This window comes from Hesperophylax consimilis, chromosome 12 (assembly GCF_061612785.1).
Source record: "Hesperophylax consimilis isolate HC1 chromosome 12, BYU_Hcon_1.0, whole genome shotgun sequence".
In the NCBI taxonomy this organism is placed as follows: domain Eukaryota; kingdom Metazoa; phylum Arthropoda; class Insecta; order Trichoptera; family Limnephilidae; genus Hesperophylax; species Hesperophylax consimilis.
In genome coordinates, this window is record NC_142847.1 from 29,939,704 (window position 1) to 29,959,184 (window position 19,481).

Below are 19,481 nucleotides of genomic sequence, written 5' to 3' on the forward strand. Positions count from 1 at the left end.
GGCCATGTCAAGAGTCAGAATAATAGAAGAGCATGTATGAGACGATGTGATGCGATGAATGTGAATAAGGCAAGGAGCGTGTGCCAATACCGAGTTGTTTGGCGGTCTGTCCTCTCTGCCTACCCATGTTAGTTAGTTAATTAGTTAATAATAATAATCGGATAATTTTTAAAGTGCCGTTTTTGTAAAAAATCACCTTGAGGGCTCTGAAATCGAACCAACAAATACACAAGAAAAAAGGTTATTTACTGGCTTTGAACAGCAATTGGTATCGGAACTGGAAACTGCTCTAACCTAGACCCAGGAACTAACAACACAGATTGATTGCCATCTCTGATCAAATAAAGGTATGCCATTTTACAGGAATTTGAATGTAGCCAGCTCGGAGGATCTGGCAGTAGTAATTCAGAAACTCAGCGAACAGTAACCAACTTCACAAATACAATAATAAATCTCCGTTAACCTTCAAGTAAGACCTCACAGACAGCCACGTCTTGATGTTCCTGACCCGGTTGAGGCGGAAGTGAGGTAAGAAGGACTGGCGTGCCCGGCGCGCCGAGGTGAGGTGCGAGAAGAGCTTGGCGTAGAAGAAGCGCTGGCGGAAGGCACGCTCCGCCACCGACAGCAGGAAGAATACCAGCGCGCCTAGACCGAGGCGGAGAAGCCAGGATATCAAGTTCATTATGCGCTCCCTGAAAATAAAAAGAATTCAATCACTACACTGCCAAATAAATCATATAATAAGACATGATCCCTTACAATCGTAATGCAGTGTGAAGGGGATCAAGGTCCTCCCAGCTCACCTTGCAATTCTAAATGACAATAGTAGGGAGCCTGCTTATAAAATTTCGAATTTGTGCAGGCGTCAGTCTTACGATATATGAAAATACATTTTGCACCATATGAACATCAATAATGGTTAGTGCTTACCAAGCTGAGCTCCCAAAAGCTGTGCATATGGCGTGGAAGGGGGAATTCATGATAAAGATGGCGGGCAGGTCCCATACCGTCACATTCTCCGTTCCAGCTGCTTCACTGTCCACCAAAACCTGCCCAAAATAAAAAAAGACAAATGAATTTTTTTAAAATTACTTTTGCAGAATCACATTAAAAATAAGACTTAAATTTACTATAACCACTCGAGCATCAGCTACCCAAATTTAGGTGCGACAATCACCTACGTGGGTACGTGATTTTTATAAAAACAATAAAAACCATAAAAAAATAACCGACTTCAAAAGAAGTATTAAAATATGGATTATGGACACGGGAAGGAAGAATATAGATAAAATGTTGCAACCTAACAAAGATTATAACATTATGTTTTTCGTCTGTATGTTTTTGCACTGTACATTTTTCTTGTATAATGTTATGTTTTTCCAGTACATATTTTTCTTGTATAATGTTATGTTTTTCTTCTATTATTTAACTGTTACAATTTTGACAAAATTACTTTAAAAATTAACATACTAAAAAAACATGACCAAATATATGATTCATACAAATAAACATGTAGAACAGTTCTAAAAAAATTATTAAAAAAAAAATATATATATATATAATTTGAACTTCCCGCACTCTGTTAATATTTAGGACGGGTTGTTTCGAAGAATTTGAACAATTCATCAAATTTCAACGTTCATTTACCGGTTCTGTGAAAGTCCTATTCAAATTCTGTTATTATATCATTATAGGCTAGTTGCTTGACAGAACTGAAATAAAAACAGAACTTAAAAATATCTTTCACAGAACTAGAAAATTAACTTTGAAATTTGAAGAATTGTTCAAGTTCTCCGAAACAACCCGTCCTTAGTGTTCTAGTTTGAATAACTTCTATAGAATACCAAAAGAGCTCACCAATGTTCTTCCCATGGAATATTCCAGATAACATTTACAGAGACAGTATCGTATTTGTGCTACAATATATCAATGTTGTGAAAAATGTCCTGATTATTTATTTTATATGATTTCTGTTACTTTTTATCATATTATATCAATGTATTCGTAATTGAATTCTCTATTAAATTAAAACCATAGACATATGAATATTAGTAGACCTGCCCTAAGTGATAAAAGCGTATTATTCCCCACTCCCCATACCGGTTCCATTGGAGCTGGCTGGGCTCGCGTATGGCCTCCAGTGAATCTAGAAAATGTGACGTCATCATTCTTGTGCGAACTAGCGTCGAGCTATGGTCGAGGTATCATCGGTTCATTTTACGAAATAACACGGCAAATGATGGCTTGTGCTATGAAAACTTTGTAAAAATAGATGTGAAAAGAGAATAAACCCCATTGTCGCATTACATTCCATATGTAAGCATTATTTTACTTTATTTTAAGCTTATTCACATCGTATAATATGGATCATTTGTAGAAACATATACTATCACATCGAGATACATCTGGACGCAAAACACAAAGCCGTTTGCATAAGAATCAGGGATGTGCCTTCGCCTTTTGCGCTTTGATAAAATACATAATCGTATCATTTGGAACGTCTATTTTTTCATTTTGTTATATCTTGCTGGAACTACGTCGTATTAATAAAGGATGATAAATTTTTTAATTTATTCCACTTTAATGGCGTTATTACTAAACGAGTTTTGAATTTTACAAAACTTATAAACAACACTTAATAATAATAGAATAAATGATTGGTTATCAATTGTGAAAAATTGGTATGTTTGGAAGTAAAATGTAGATACAGTGAGCATGTTTGGAATGAAAAATGTATGTGTCATTTTGCTGTCCGATGATATTTTTTATCTATTAAAATTAAAAATATTATATTTTTCTATCGCACGTCGCCACCGATCATATATTACCTTTGGATCGTACTGTCACACGTCGCAACGGACCACGTGTTAGTTGATTCGTATGTACAGTACTGCTGGAACGAGAAGGAGTGCATATCACGTAATGCGCTAGGTTATACCGAGTGTCGATGTGTGATAGAAAAACATGTTTTTTGTTTTTAATTGAAAAAGTGTCATCGGACGGCAAAATGATGTCCAAATTTTTACTCCAAATACTTTTAGGAATCGCTGGTAAAAGCTGTGAGTATATAATTTCATTTGTTTTTTTAGTTGTTATCCTTTTCTATTATCATCTTAAAAGTGAAATGTTATATATTTTCTTAAAGATTTCATTATTTTATTATTAATAGGAACAGAGCGGTTATGACAACCCTCCAACATTGCTCGAATGTTGCGATTCTCAAGTGTGCTCATCGTTGTTTACTGGGAAGTAAATTATGAAACATTTATAAACGTGTCTTAACTAAATACGTAAACAAAATATTCGACTCAGAAAATAGAAGAAATTTACTTTGCCGAATTTGGACTTCGCAAATTTGTTCATAACGTGGCGAGTAATTTGCGCTCCCATGTAAAAATGTCTATTCATTCAAAAGCAGATTTTACTTTTAAATGCAAAATGTTTTATTTTAATTTTATGAAACCCAAATTATTAGATAAATGGTGAAATGGTGGATTCGTTGGCTTTAAACTACAGTAAAAAGATTTTTTGAACAAATGTGGGCGGCCCAACCTGAGCACTCGGAAATCCCTGATGCTAAAGGCATATTTTTTTAAATGTGTCGAGTGTTAACGAATGGATGACAAATTTATCTTCTTTTCTTTACAACTACCACATGGCCGCGTTGTGCACTCTTGAGGCCACAGACAACATGAGCACTGCGGGAGGTGCAGAATTTTTATTCTATGACTCTGGTGATAGTCTACCTGTATAAAAGTATTCAGCCACGCTCCCAGATGGCACAAGAGCCTGTATTATATGATATCTACCTGTATGAGTCTAGTGGCGGTGGGCAGGAACGCCAGCAGCGGGGCCAGTATGGCGGGGCCAGGCCAAAAGCCGCTGGAGCACCGTGCCAGAGTCCTATCGGCCCGGTGCACCACGGCGCGGCTGATGTCCACGGCAGACAGCGGAGCCTTGAGGATCCGACCTCGCTCCCAGATGGTGCAGGAGACTGGAGAAAACAAAGATAAAGGATATGAGAAACAACTACATACATATTATTAACATTTTCACCTGCAGAAACTGGCCTCCTCTAATTACATTCATTTAAAACAAATGCATACTTATACTTGACAAATGTATACCTACATTAGCACTGGATTATTTGTTTGGTCGCAGGGTTTAGGCGCTTGAGGAGCGCAGGCCAGGGAAGATATCCGGGGCCAGGGCGCTGATGTGAGGAGTCCATGGTAATCCATAGCCTCTCTTATAAAGTCTGTGCAGAGCCAGGCGTAGGTAGATGCGTGTAGCCTGTAGCAGCGCGGTGGAGTAACGGCGGGGTGCGACACGGGGACCACTGGCCATGTGGCCCCCGCGTTTTTTTTTTCAGGGCCCGCAGTTTTCTCACTGTTGTAACTGCTAATTGATGACTGAGTACATCTCAATGCGCCCGTTTTATAGCGCCCAGTGTGTCGAGAATATTCAGACTTGTAGGTAGGAGTGCGCCCAATGCTAGCATTATATCTAGAGAGTTCTAGCTACTACGATGCGTTTTGCATTGGCGAACGTTCCCGAATATTTCAGTAGCATCGCTACATTTGAAAATGTTGATTTATGGACATTTATGTGATTTTTTTTTTTTTTTTTCTTTATTCATAAAAATATATTTGGATACAGGTTTTTTACATGCTTTTCGACTACCACACTAGACACATGTACGTATTATGGTAGTTGTTCGAAAAACGAACAGGGGTTGGAATAGCCGACTCAAGGGCTATTCCACACAGATAACAAATAAATTAATTATACGGTTTTTGACAGGCGAATGCGGAAACACAATGCGTAACGTTACTTCACAAGCAACTTACCGGTGAAATGATGGTGAAATCTGCATCAGCCTCATCTGTCAGCACTGGAACTGAACTGTCGTTCGTTATCACTCGTTATTTTAGATTAAATTGCAATAATAAATACGTATTATGATTATTCCGATAACACAACCGGGGATCGATAATTGACAGGTCGAACCGTTTTTGTGCAACTGGCTGGGCTCACGGCTTTCCGTCGTTTTAGCTGACTTGTGCGAACTTAAACTAAACAGTTCAAATCCTGACGATACGATTGGTTAGTACACGGCCTGTCAAAAGCAATTGGCGTTACGGAACATTCCGCCCACCAAAATACAACAACGTGTATTTTAAATAAAATTTAGAAACAAAACGGGCAATGCTGTGGAACGTTGCGTGAACGAAGAAACAGTGAAAAGAGAGAAGAAAAAGAAAAAAAAAATATATTAATAATAATAATGAAAATGATAAGAAAGAATGCGCCGCGGAAGCGAAAATGATTAGTCACATTGACTAGGCAATGGACATAATTTGGGTAATGGTCTCGTGAGAAGAGAACCATTCGATGTACGAACCGTAGCGATACGAACAACGCCGTCGGGGCCTGGATGACAATGTTCTCGATGTAGAGCGTCTATCACAAGAGAAGTAAGCTTAGATTCGCGAGGAAATAGGGCAGGATGTTTATACTCGAATTCGAGCCCAGATTGAGATAACCTGCCACCCACCCTGAGCACACCGTGGTCGTCAATGAAGGGATTAAGCTTCCGCATTTGTTTCGACATAAGGTTGCCCTCTTTCAAGCGTGTGATATCATTATTAAAATGTACATGATGAGTGCGTTTAACTACTGTCAAAAGTGAAGTGTGAATTTCGGCACGGTTTAATGGAAGATACAAATGACGAGATTCTTTATTCTGTAGGTTGTATATGAATCTAAGACAGTAACCGAGAATGCGTTGGATCTTCCGAATCGAAGAAAATTTAACTAATAATAGGTCCACCAGATTTTCGTCCTGTTGGACAAATAAAGATCGAACTCGTTCCTCAGAGTGAAGTTCAATTTCGTCGAAATTGCCATCGAACAACGGCCAAGAATCGGATGACTGGATCAGCCACGAAGGCCCCGCCCACCATAACGTGTTATCGATCAGATCGGCTGGAGATTGACCACGAGAAGCGACATCCGCTGGATTATCTCCAGATGACACGTGATGCCAGGAAGTCCCTTCGAGGGCATCTTGAATGTGACTGACACGGTTAGCCACGAAAGTCTTCCAGCGACACGAAAGAGAACGTAACCAGGCGAGCACGATGGTTGAATCCGACCACGCAAAGGTATTGGAGATCTGAAGCAATGGTACGTATAAATCTTTGACGAATTTTAATAGATCTGCTAGAAGAACTGCCGCACACAGTTCAAGGCGAGGCAATGAAATCTTTTTTGTGGGGGTGACTCGAGACTTGGCGCAAACCAAATATATTTGGACTTTATCGTTAACATCCATGATTTGCAAGTAAACTACCGCGCCATATCCAAGTTCCGAACTATCTGAGAAGCCATGAAGTTGACACGACTCCATGTGAGGGAATGACACCCATCGAGGGATTTTCAACGACTTCAAGAGCGGTAATTGTTTAGTATAACGATCCCATTGACGAACAATTTTAACAGGGGGGGTGTCATCCCACCCAACCTTTAGAACCCACAACTTTGGTACTAGGGATTTGGCGAAAAACGTCAAAGGGCATAGAAAAACGAGAGGGTCAAAAACTCGAGCGACTTCACTGAGGATAGTGCGTTTAGTGCACTCGCGATCGAGGCATAGGACTTCGAATGAAAATGTATCATGTCGTGGCTCCCACTTTAATCCCAATACCTTGAGAATGTGAGAGTTATCAACATCCATGGACACCAAGTCATTGAGGCAGTATTCCGGAGGCAGATCGGCGAGTAATTCTGGTTTGTTACTAGCCCACTTCCGCAATTCGAATTGACCTCGTTTAAACAGCTCGATAACTTCGGTTTTCGTTTGTTGAGCTTGTTCTAAGCTGTTACAACCGGTAACGATGTCATCTATGTAAATATCCGAAGTTAGCACACGACGCGCTAGCAGTAAATCATAACCTTCATCTTTGGTCAACTGTTTGACAGTACGACAGGCCAAAAATGGGGCGGAGGAGACACCATAGGTTACAGTGTTTAGTTGGTACTCGTGGAAGGGTTCCGACGAATGAAAACGCCAAAATATTCTTTGGAAAGCGCGATCTGGTTCTAGAACCAATATTTGGCGATACATTTGTCGTACATCAGCAGTAAACACTACCGATGGTATACGGAATTTTAGCAAAAGCTCCAGCAGGTTCTTTTGAAGCTTTTGACCGATAAGCAAGGTATCATTTAACAAGGATCCGTTAACATCCGTCGCTGAGGCGTCGAAAACGACTCTTAAGTAAATGCTAGCGCCGCCTGGACGAAGAATGCAATGATGAGGTATGTGATACTTTCCCTTGTGCAAATCTTTTCCAGGAACACGAGTCATGTGACCACTGTGTAAATAATCAGTCATGAAAGCAGAATATTGTTCACGTAAGGTTGGATTTGCTATGAGTTTGCGCTCGAGTGAATGGAATCTACGTAAAGCGATCTCACGCGACCCTGGAAAAGAGATATCCCTTCCACTTTCTCGGAAAGGCAAGGATACGATGTATCTTCCCGAAGATCCGTCCCGTGAGTGGTCAGTGCAGTACATTTGTTCACAAAATTGTTCCTCATGAGTGAGGTGTGAAGACTGGGGAATGGTGTCTAACTCCCACAGTCGCTGGACCTCTTCGTGGAGCCGGTCCTCGTTAGTAACGATGAAAGATTTCGTTTCGTGAGCAGTGTCCGAACCAACTGAACCTAGAAGAAGCCAACCAAATGCAGAATTGAAAGCTGATGGCTGACGTGGACCACCATTCACATTACCAGGTCTCAGAAGACAAGAGAAAACCTCAGCACCCAGAAGAAGATCAATCGGTCCCGGTTTGTGACAGTCAGGATCGGCAAGAGGCAAGTCTCTCAACTGATGCCACGATGACTTATCTAGACGAACAGTTGGCATGTTGCCACAGATACTTGGCAGCGTAAGTGCCTTGATGTTGAAGAGAACCCGTCCCTTAACACCGATCTCTAATTGAATGACTCCTGACGTGGTTGCGGAAGATTGGCCTAAGCCGCTAACTCTCTGAGAACTGGCTTGACGAGGGATGCCTACGAGCTCCGCAGCACGATCGGTGATGAAGTGAGCTTGACTGCCCGAATCGATCAATGCGCGAAAGGTTTGGAAACGGCCGGATGAATCGCGAATGCCAACATTGGCGGTTGACAATAGTACTATGGACTTGTCTCCTAAGTTGGTGAGGACCTGAATTTTAGAGTCGGAAGAAGGCTCCTGGTCCGTAGACGCCGTGGAGTGTTGATACTGATTTTCCAAAGAAGCGTTTTCGTCTCGATGGAGCAAAGTATGATGTTTTTGCTGACATTTTTGACATGTAAACAAAGATTTACAATCTTTAAGATAATGAGAAGAATGAAGACAATTGAAACACCAACGGTGTGATTGAACAAACTGTAGGCGATCCTGAACTGACTTGAGTGCAAATACCTTGCACTTGGAAATGGAGTGGTCTTCCCCGCAACAGGAGCATTTCAGATAAGTGGTGGAGTTCGAGGACCTATTTGTTTTAGGCTGTCCTTTCTTAAGATCGCAAAGAAGCGCTGAAGTGCGTTTTTTGGCAGCCTGATTAAAGTTCCGTGCAAGAGGTTTGTCAATAGTACTGCTATCGCGAGTCGAAAAATGTAAGTCTCGTACAAGAGCTTCGCATTTGTTATAAAGAAACTCTTTGAGTTTCAAATATGAAGGCAGGTCGGTAGGAGACTGCAGTTGTTCGAATGCGCATCTTGTAGGTGAATCTAATTTCGACAGAATTAAATAACAAAGCACGAAGTCCCAATTATCTATTGGGAGATCCAATTCTTTTAAAATTGTTAAATCCTCATTAAATACATCGAACACGCGACGAAATTCAAAAGGATCGTTAGGCGGAAAATTTAAATTTAGCATTTCCCGCCAACACGTAAAGGCGAGTTCACGCGCGTTACGATAGCGCGCGATTAATCTTTGATATGCTTCAACGTAGTGAGCTCCTTGTACTGGAAATGTCCGAATTAACCCTAAAGCTTCTCCAGATAAACATGAGAACAAATACTGCATGCGTTCGATGTTGGATAAAGATTTGTTTTCATGAATCAGAGCGTTAAACATGTCGTAAAATTCGGGCCATTGCTTGACATTTCCAGAAAATATTGGAATGTTTATTTTTGGTAATTTAACATTTGTGCACGCATTCGCGGTCTTACAATCGAGAGGCTGACTGGTTAACTCCTGGTAAATTTCGACAATTTGATAATACATCTCGTCAAAGGTTTCACGAATTTTATCCTCATCAATTTCGTTTGTGTCATCTAAAGCTAATATTTCCGCGTGAGACGTTTCAAATTCAAGAACTATCTTTTCCAGAGTAGTATAATGCGCTAACAATAAGTTGCACTTAGTTGCATCGTGCAAAGCGCTTTTTGCTATTTCATGTGTCTTGACTAACCTATTATTCGCTAATGTCCGTTTCCGGCGCAATGTTTGAATGGCTGGGGCCATGTTGAATAAACGCGATTGGAAACGTACCTAAAAACGAAACGAAATAAATGATAATAATTTAATCTATTATAATTATATACGCGGTAGGTCGTAAATACTATGAAATCGTAAATACTATGGTCGTAAATAAACGAAATAAATGATAATAATTTAATCTATTATAATTATATGCGCGGTAGGTCGTAAATACTCAAGAGCTAGGTACCTACCTAATTACTGTTCGAATTGATTATTATTCAAAATTTAAGAAACATTCCACAGCATATATCCGTTTTGGCATAGATAGATTATAATCTTAAAGTTCCCTAGTTTCGGCACCAAAAATGTTCGAAAAACGAACAGGGGTTGGAATAGCCGACTCAAGGGCTATTCCACACAGATAACAAATAAATTAATTATACGGTTTTTGACAGGCGAATGCGGAAACACAATGCGTAACGTTACTTCACAAGCAACTTACCGGTGAAATGATGGTGAAATCTGCATCAGCCTCATCTGTCAGCACTGGAACTGAACTGTCGTTCGTTATCACTCGTTATTTTAGATTAAATTGCAATAATAAATACGTATTATGATTATTCCGATAACACAACCGGGGATCGATAATTGACAGGTCGAACCGTTTTTGTGCAACTGGCTGGGCTCACGGCTTTCCATCGTTTTAGCTGACTTGTGCGAACTTAAACTAAACAGTTCAAATCCTGACGATACGATTGGTTAGTACACGGCCTGTCAAAAGCAATTGGCGTTACGGAACAGGTAGTCGATCTTTGGGAATGCTGTATGGAGGGCCTTTTTAATTATAGGAATTTGAGAGGAAGTATAGGTAAGTAGGAAGTGATTTGAGGAAAAGAAGGTCTCTACCAATCTGGCCCGCCACCGTCCAGCTGATAGACAGATGCATCCGCCAACAAGACAAACTTAACCCCATGAATTTGGGCACCTCGGTTAAGTCACCAACTCTGGTAGAGGTGTTGGTTATCCATACCCGTACCCGCCTCCCAAGTTGAAAGCTACGAACATATGAAGGTATACAACAGTAAGTACCTCTATCACTAGCAGGACTGAGTATGGCACAAGGCTCCCAGGCAGGGTCTGCTCCTCTTCCTTCCCACTCTGACTCCTCGGGCTCAGAGCTATAACTACACTCTTCACCTAGAATGAAACACAATATGGATTGTTATTTCGAACACAGCTAATATTTATGAGTTCAAAATATCTACACTTCCGCTTATACATAAACTACAGTCGATTCCGCTTAATTGGGACACATCGGGCTCAAACATTTTGTCCCAAATAAGTGACTGTCCCAGATACGTGATAGTTACAAATAAATAAATAGTCATGAACAAACAATTCAAAAACAGTAACCCAAAATTACTTCTAACTTCAATGTACTACAAACTGAACAACGACGAAATGTCGGTGGATGACGAACACTAGCCGGTGTGGGCGAAGTATACCGAATTACCGCGGAATGAACTTGGAAGTTCCGTAGTGCGGTGCAATCACTAACCTTACCCGCGTTCCATACTGAACGCCCGCCTTCATAACTAAAATTTGTTTATTGAGACATGTTTTGCATCGACTTAAAATCCGAATTTGTCCCAATCAAATAGAATAATGACCAAGATAACCGAAGTGAATTAGTATTAGTTACTTTATTTGGCTTCTGTTCCCTAGGCTTTGGATGAAATAACCGGCTGTCTCGATAAACCGATGTACCAATTAGGCGGATTCAACTGTAATTGATCATTGAATAGAAAAGACAGAATGAACTAACTGTTGGTGGTCTGCCCCACCCAGTCTGTGTGCTGAGAGGCTCCCAGGGAAGCAGAGGGCGTGTCACACTCCTCCTCACTGGATGATGGACATGAGGTGCAATCCTTATAAATAAACATCAAATAACAAGTCAGTAATTGTCAAATGCATTATCAGAAAAACTAGAATGAATAAAAATATTTTACGGTGAATGAAATGGGAATTTTAGTCACCTTTCTAGGTTTCCTTGTAGCCCCCTCAGAGAGAGAGTTTCTCTGCTCCAGCATCTCCTGCACCCAGGAGTTCCTGAATCTGACCCCCGCCCCGGGCTTGCACCTCTTCTCTCTTCTCCCCCCGCCCCCCGGCTCCGTGCTCAGGTTGGTAGAACTGCCCCCGTCACTGCAAGCCCTGGGCCCCTCCCTTATCCTTACAGTACTTTCCGAACCAATGGAAACGTCCTCCGAAACTACATTGTTTTCCAGCCACTTCTCCCGGTTATCTTCTTCTTCCCTGTCGCAAGATTTTTCCTCCAAGTCGCTCTTCCTTACATTAACCCTCTTTCTCAGTTTACTTTCGTATAGGATGCCGATGGGTATTTTATTATCACAGAGATTCACAGCTTCAGTATCTTTATCGTCTTCGTTTTCCTCGTCACTTTCGTGGCCGTCTTTGACTTCGTCCACGTCACCGTTAAAATCTAATTCATCACCGTTATCGCTGCCGTTGGAATTGTTTCCGTTGAGACTCTCAAATCCGTCGTCACCTTCTGCGCTCCCGGTGGGATTCCTCGGGTTTTCATTCCTCCTTCTCTCCCCTAAAACGGGGCTTTCTGCTTCGACTTTTCTAAATGGTTCTCCGCGCATTAATCTCTGCCCTCCGAGTTCAAAGGAGACACTCTGTCCGTTAGAGGGAGGGGTGAGACTAACTGTCGGTATGCCGAAAGTCCTCTGCCATTCCTGCGGCTCTTCGGACGCATCTTCCACGCTGCCTCGCGTTTGCGTTGAAACGGTGATCACTCGTATCTCTTCCGTAGAGTAGAACACATTCTCTTCCGAACCGAGCACGGACTCGTCAGCTAAGAGATGATTTTCTTTCCTGAAAACACAAATGCATAAAGAAATATGTCAGGAAAACACAAAGCGGCGATTCGATTATTCCAAATTGATAAAATATCAACCTCAGAATTCCTTTTTCTGGAGAGACTGACAATCTGCATCTCTGTCTCCTTTCATCATTGCTCACAGATCTGTACCTGATGATAAACAATGGAATCAGATTATGGTGATGAAGAGAAAAGTACATTCAGTGTGATGTGAGTATTTGCAAGATGATGTAGTATATATAGTGGGTGGGCTGGTTACCTGGGGGCGGTGGGGCGGGGTGGGGCAGTGCTTACGATGAGGGCGTGGACCACCCCCAGTCCGCACATCAGAAACAGTGGAACTAGGATGCATGTTGCCTGAAAATATTAACTCTAAATGTAGCAACGTATTGCATGATAATTACATTTTTGATGATACTGTCAACATGCAAATTGTACATAATATAAGGAATGGTGATTAGTGTGTTATTAGCCGAGCTATATATATAGTAATATACAGTATTTATCAGAATTAACGACAATTTAAGTCATGTAAACAATGCAAGAAAATATGAATACCAATGTTAAATACAAAATTTATATTTTTGTACCAGCTGATGCAGCGAAAGTAATCTCAGCTCCTAGTTGACAAAAATCTAATGAATGCATTAGTTTGACTCGACTCCGGATGTACAAGTTAATTCAGTGGTGTGTGGTCACACACATTATATTTAAAACTCTAAACTGCACATAATCGTAGTATAACACATTGCCTGAAATATTGTGGCAGTGCATCTCATTCCAAGTGTTCCTATCATAAGTTTAATGAATAAACAACTAACGTCTAGATGAACGCTCGCAGGGGCCAGAAAGTAGAGTGCCGTGTTGATGCCCTGCAGGGCCCAGAGGACGAGCAGAAGCCTCGCGGCAGAAAGGGAAGTGTGCGCCGCCCACCAGCCTTTCCACAGCGGCAGGAGGAGAACTCTTGCTAGTGCCAACCGCACCACGGTGCCCAGACCTTGCACCGGCTTAGCCTTGGGGAAGGATGACCCTGGAAATTATAGAATAATATATTATATAAATATAGCTATCTAACCATCTCGCCATTTCTCAAAAAGGATGAACCGCCACAGAACTCTATTTTATACATATTTTTTACTTCATTCGCGTTCAAACATCGTCTTCTGTTATTCAGACTCTTGACAAACCAAACTAAAGTATTTAAAAAAAATCATTTTCATTATGCATTTTATTACAATACTATACTTTTCTTTGAACCTTTGAAAGGCCGAGCTCCCGTGACCTAATACCTCTGGAGTGTGCCGAGGGTAAAAATCCCACAAACTGAAAGTGTTGTTTTCAGATACAAAATATTCATATCCAATGGGCACTTTTGGCGTTCAAGAAGTTAAGCAAAGCTTGTGCATTTTAACAGTTTTCCTTTATAGTTATATGAAAAGGAAATATGATTCACTTGTCTTCCTCGGACATACCCTACTTCTTCTACCATTCACTTTTTTGTCATATATTTTCATTACACTCCTTTCTATGTTCATCTAAGCGTCCCTTTCTTAACCTTGTTCACTAAGCTTTTGCCCTTTGAATTTAAGATTTGCACCCATTTTACTTACATTGTATTACTTTTCAAGTTTCCATTCGTTACCTTTCTGATCTGTGACCACCCTGAGCATAAATTATATTCATATCTATAACAACATCAATGATTAGATAAACCAATGGGCTATAAAAATCAATATCATTGTTTACTGGGCTGCTACCAAATTTACCAATTATTATTGCTATAAATTATGAAATAAAAATGTATGAGTAAGTTTAATTACCTCTGATAAGATCAACATCAATGAGATCCGGCCTCAGTTTAGTGGATTTGAGGGGAACCTGCGCCAGGCCATGGAGAATCCGCTGCTCTATGGTGGTCTCCCATTCCTGCTTGTCATAAGTGCCAATTTTCTTCTGGTACCTATCACATAATTTTTTTTATATATTTATAGAAACAATACATTTAACAGTGATGATCAACCTTTTTAGCCGGAGGGCTAATTTACATATTCATTTTCAATTCGTTTGCGGGCTGCAGGGGGTATGGTACATACAGATTGAGATGAAATTTTGCAGTCGGTGGTGTCGGCAACCTATTTGAATTTTCTAAAATGTTTTTTTTTATAAAATGATCTGAGAACACAATAAACAAAGAGCCGCAGACAAAATTTTTACATCTCCAAATAAATCAATAAATGCTGTCGATTTTTATCGTTCGGAAACAATATTTTGTCAACCTTTAAAATGCATCAACCACAGATCTCAAAAAAAAAGCTGCGCTACGTTGTAGAAAAGACGAAATTTTTTCCACAATCAACCCGTAGGAGCCGGCAAGAATATTCATTAAATAAAAATACATTTTTGTTAAGGCCAACATGAAGACAATACCATATTTGAAAAAGTGACATTTTTATGTTTAACAAACCCAATAAAAGTAATATCCAAAGGCAAAATGAATGTATAAGGTCGACACTGCAATTGCAGTGTTTCGTGATGTGCATGGGCACAATTCTTCAACACTGCAATTGCAGGTCTCTGGCTCCTTAGGGTTAAGGTCGATCCACAAAATTCTGTATTTTTAAGAATATTCTTGTATGTGCAAGAAAATGGTTATTATTTAGAGAGGCTGCTCCAAAACTTTGAAGAAAGACTTAAGTTTACCGCTACTCTCTTGTGCAAAACAGAACAGAAACCGTAGAAAAAATTTTACTGCAATTTTTTTTATGTTATGTGGGCAGCATGAAAAAAGATCACGGCCCGCCTCGGTCCGAGGACCGCGGGTTACTAATCGCTGATTTAAAACATTTTTGTAATACAATCACTAATAAGCAAGTGTCCAATTAGTAAAAGCAGAGGATTATAGTTCATACATACAAAATATGCTAAAAATTAAAATAGGTATGTATTTCTTAAAAACAAACCACTATCAGTCTTTCATAAAATTTCACATTTTTTAATTTCAAGTTATGTTGTCATTTTAGAAAGGAAGACTCTATTTTGTAAACTTATTCAAATTAGAAACGTGGTAGACCGAAACAAACAGAAACACATTTATTTATTGTTTATTTGCAAAAACAGTATGAACCAGAACATTGCAATATCGATAATTAACATTTACAAAAAAGTGAATAACAAATAGGTACATTTTCAAGTGGGACAAAGAAAAAGTTTCAAATTTAGGTTTACAATTTTAAGTATTGAATAATAATATTTCACGTTTAAATACGTTGTAGGACATGTGGAAAATATCCACATGCGACAGTTGATAGAATAGACAGAGAACTAATCGAAATGGTAACTGGTAAAGTAGCGGTATAGTAACTGAGTGTAAGAATAAGATAACCCAACCTATCGGTGTACTTGGCTTGGCGCTCGAGTCTAGGAACGCTGCGGACTACTGCATTTGACATAGGAATTATAGAGCATGACTTTGTGCTTTCAACTATGTAATAAAAATAACAGCGGATTATAGTGGTTGTGGGATTATTTAACAATGGATCACTGAGAGAGTACCGTTCTTAATAACTTGATAAATCAAAGATATTTTTAAGTATAGTCGACTCCAGCAGACGGCCCCATTACGAGTCTAGAATAAACACTGTTTACCCAATAGCGAAAAAATCAGAATTGTCATATCTATGAAGCCAAAGTGGCCCAATTTTATATAATATCATTATTACATTACTAAATTAGTTACTTATCTTTAATTTCTATTGCTGGTTGGCCACCTCTTCTATAAAATAAAATAATTGCTAATCGATGAATTGAAATAGTTTGATTGATGAATGATCACTGTTAGACATAATTTATTGTTAAACGAATCAAGCTGCATTTACATATCTTGCGAGTTCCATTGAATATAAAATAATAATATTATCTAAGGCAGTAGTAAGAAATACATGGAGTGCCAACATGCGACTCTCACCAAGAATGTTATTACAAAAATGGCTCTCACCTTACGAGATTAAAATATTGTGGAATGAGAATTAGAAGCAAGACAAAGGTAGGAAATTACCATTACAAGCTCTACGTTCAAGTGGAACTATGCTGGGCATTTAGTATGACTTACAGACGATGCTTGGAATTGAATTGCATCCTTGGTTGGGGAAAACAAGGGTGTTCGTCCAATGGGCTGATGGCCGAGAGAGAGAACTACCGGCTTTTGGCGAGGGATAGTAACAAATCCAACAATACGCAAAATTATAGGACAAATTTGAGAGAATTCTTTAAAACATCGTAATTAATACAATTTAAAAAAAAAAACAACAATATTATATCGCAGATAAAAAGTCAGGTTGTTTAACTTATTAAAATTAGTGGAATTGATGAAACATTTATAAATTATTAATTTGAAATCATCGATATATAATAATAACAGATTAGCCTTCTCATACCTAACTTCAATCTAAATATAACACCACCTAAGAACAATTTTATAATACAACTCCCCATTGAATTCTGACGCCTCGCTTTCAAAGCCAAGATAAAATGCAGGTTCCCTACAATATAAAACAGAGCAAGTTTAATAATTACTCATGTTGTAATTCAACTCATGTTGTAATTTTATCGGCCAATAGCAAGACTGAAAGCCACAGCATGAAGATGAACTTAACAACCAAACTTGATGTAAACTTACTAAACACGCTTCCAAAAAAGTATCAGCGAAGATTGTTTATTTTGTGGAAAAAGTTTTGTCGTAATTGTTGCATGATGTAGTTGTTTGCTAGAAAAAATATACAAGATTTTTATCAATTGTTACTTTAATTGATACTACCCCTCGAAGCTATCGATAAGGTATATATATATTTTTAAATATTCATATAGCTGGATAAATTATTAATGATAAAGTTCACGAGAGCCCCTACCTAAAAATATTGCTAACAGCCTAAAATTCGAGTTTGAAAAATGATCTTCACAAAGCTCTATTGAGCGTTGGGACGAACTTGGTGGATGACAAATTTGCTCCGTGCAGACCAACAAAAGGTAAAAAGATACTTCTTCCGATCTTTCGGCTGCGGGATAATTCACTTTCTTTTTGATAAGATGTTTTCTGAAACCAAATTTTTGGTTTCATTGTTAATTTTAAGGTTCATATGCCCCGTCTAGATAATGCTTGGTGATACATATTTCATTTCTGTCAGTGATTATCATTGCTGCTAATTGTCAACTTCATGCCATTATAAACAAACACATGTATACATGGATGTCCATTAAGAGAAGCATTTTTAATTAACTTGATCAGATAATTAATTGATTGTAATGGCGTTGTTCACAAGACTAGTGGAATTTGTAATTTGAGTGTTGAAATTTTCTTAAATATTATTATATTTACGATCATATATTTCTAAATAAGCACCAACAATTAAATTAAACTAATTAACCAACATACCATTTAGACAGGGAGGATAAAATTCTATCTTTTCTCTCTCTGTCCTGGCAAACACTTCTTGCTTAAAAATCTATTCACACACACTTGTCTTTTATTCAGACTCTTGACCTGACTCGACTAGTCATTCATTCACTTAATCGTGCCATGTTTTTTTCTGGAAAGTCCCCCACCTCTTCTATAATTCATTTGCACAGATGACAGTCCTTTCTCCATCCATTCTCTCTGCATGTTTAAATCATCTAAGTTTCTTAAACTTGTTCCTTACACTTACATCGGCTTTGCATTATTTTTTTTAACATAACACAATCAGTCTGTTTTCATCCTGGTATCAGAAAGTTGGCATAGCTTCCTTTTTCTATGTGAATACCGCACAAGTGTCCTAACTGTCTGAAGCCAGTGGGACTATCCCACATTGGGGATGTTGTGAGGCTGAAGGTAGTGGGGAGGGTAAAGATATTGGGAAAAGGAAGGTTGGGAAGTATGTCCTTTGACAACATTTTACTGGCGACAAGTGGATTTTCTGCAATCATTCTTCTGTTAATATCCTTATCAGCCCTATGTTTTTCACAAACATATTTTATTTTGTGTAATTCCAAAAAAGGAAAAAAAAAGAGAAGAAATATTGGTGACTTGATTGGGACTTTCAAAATTTTATCTGGACTTTATAGTTGCCCTGGCATCCAAGAAATCATCACCACCTACAAAAATATAAATCTCCGTGGAGACTAAAATAGAGTAGTGGATGCATGGAACAAATACAATTACTACAATACGTCATCAATGATACTAATATAAACCAATTTAAAACTCGCTTGGTTTCTTATTTGGATGTTGGTTCTACTGCGGACGATGTATCCAATGACAGCGACACCACGGACGACAAGGTCTTTGTTTGACAAAAGTTTGTGCACAAAACATCACACACGCTCCTTCTTCTGATGCAAAACCAGCAGCCTATTTCAATTTATTTTTCACCTCGTTACTTATTGAAAATATTGTCAAAGAAACCAATTGTTATGCTACACAATCATTGAACACAGGAAATTTTAAACCAAATTCACAGGCAAAAAAGTGGACACCAACTAATGAATGAAATAAAAGCATTAATTGCCGTCTCATTGGAAATGGGGGTAACAAGATGAGCCACCATTTTTTCTTATCGGAAAAGGGATTTCAGTGATATAAGGAGATCCAACCTCATATACGCTCTCTGTAAAAAGGAACTAAACGAACTTTGCGTGAGAAAACACGATTGTGAGCTACATAATACAACGTAGTTGTAAATGTGCAGTTTTTTTTATTAGAGCATAAAATAACATTTTTTACTTGTTTAATTTGAAAAATAATCATTAAAATTTGTTGATATTTGTCCAAGTTATTGCATTTTGATTCAATACCATACTTTTTTATCTAAAAACTGTAGCAATTTACATAAATACTTGCAAAATAAGCATAGCACTTAAACAGCAAGATTATAAAATAATACAAATATTACAAAGCAAAAGTTCAAGTTTTTTTTATAATGTATTAGAGCAAAATATGGTAATAAATTCAAGAACAGTTTAGTTTAACATTGGAGAGAACTATGCAATAAAATTTAACACAAATAAAACTACAATCCAATTTTCAGATAAATATACATGACCATGAATTACCAGAGCAGA

The 19,481-nt window shown here is 38.7% G+C and overlaps 1 protein-coding gene across 2 annotated transcripts in view; it reads right to left on the minus strand.

Annotated features, from left to right (window-relative positions):
• phtf (putative homeodomain transcription factor) overlaps positions 1–19,481 on the minus strand; it is a 30,747-nt gene that overhangs the window by 7,625 nt on the left and 3,641 nt on the right. For both annotated transcript variants that reach the window (XR_016302900.1, XM_089638325.1), the window contains exons 3-12: positions 14,210–14,349; positions 13,211–13,419; positions 12,649–12,746; positions 12,465–12,539; positions 11,521–12,382; positions 11,310–11,412; positions 10,574–10,681; positions 3,810–3,994; positions 931–1,049; positions 464–692 (exon numbers count right to left, since the gene is read on the minus strand). Coding sequence is in view for 1 of the 2 variants with exons in the window: in XM_089638325.1 (XP_089494451.1) it covers positions 464–692; positions 931–1,049; positions 3,810–3,994; positions 10,574–10,681; positions 11,310–11,412; positions 11,521–12,382; positions 12,465–12,539; positions 12,649–12,746; positions 13,211–13,419; positions 14,210–14,349 (2,128 nt within the window). In the remaining variant the exon portion in view is untranslated. The remainder of the gene's footprint in view (positions 1–463; positions 693–930; positions 1,050–3,809; positions 3,995–10,573; positions 10,682–11,309; positions 11,413–11,520; positions 12,383–12,464; positions 12,540–12,648; positions 12,747–13,210; positions 13,420–14,209; positions 14,350–19,481) is intronic.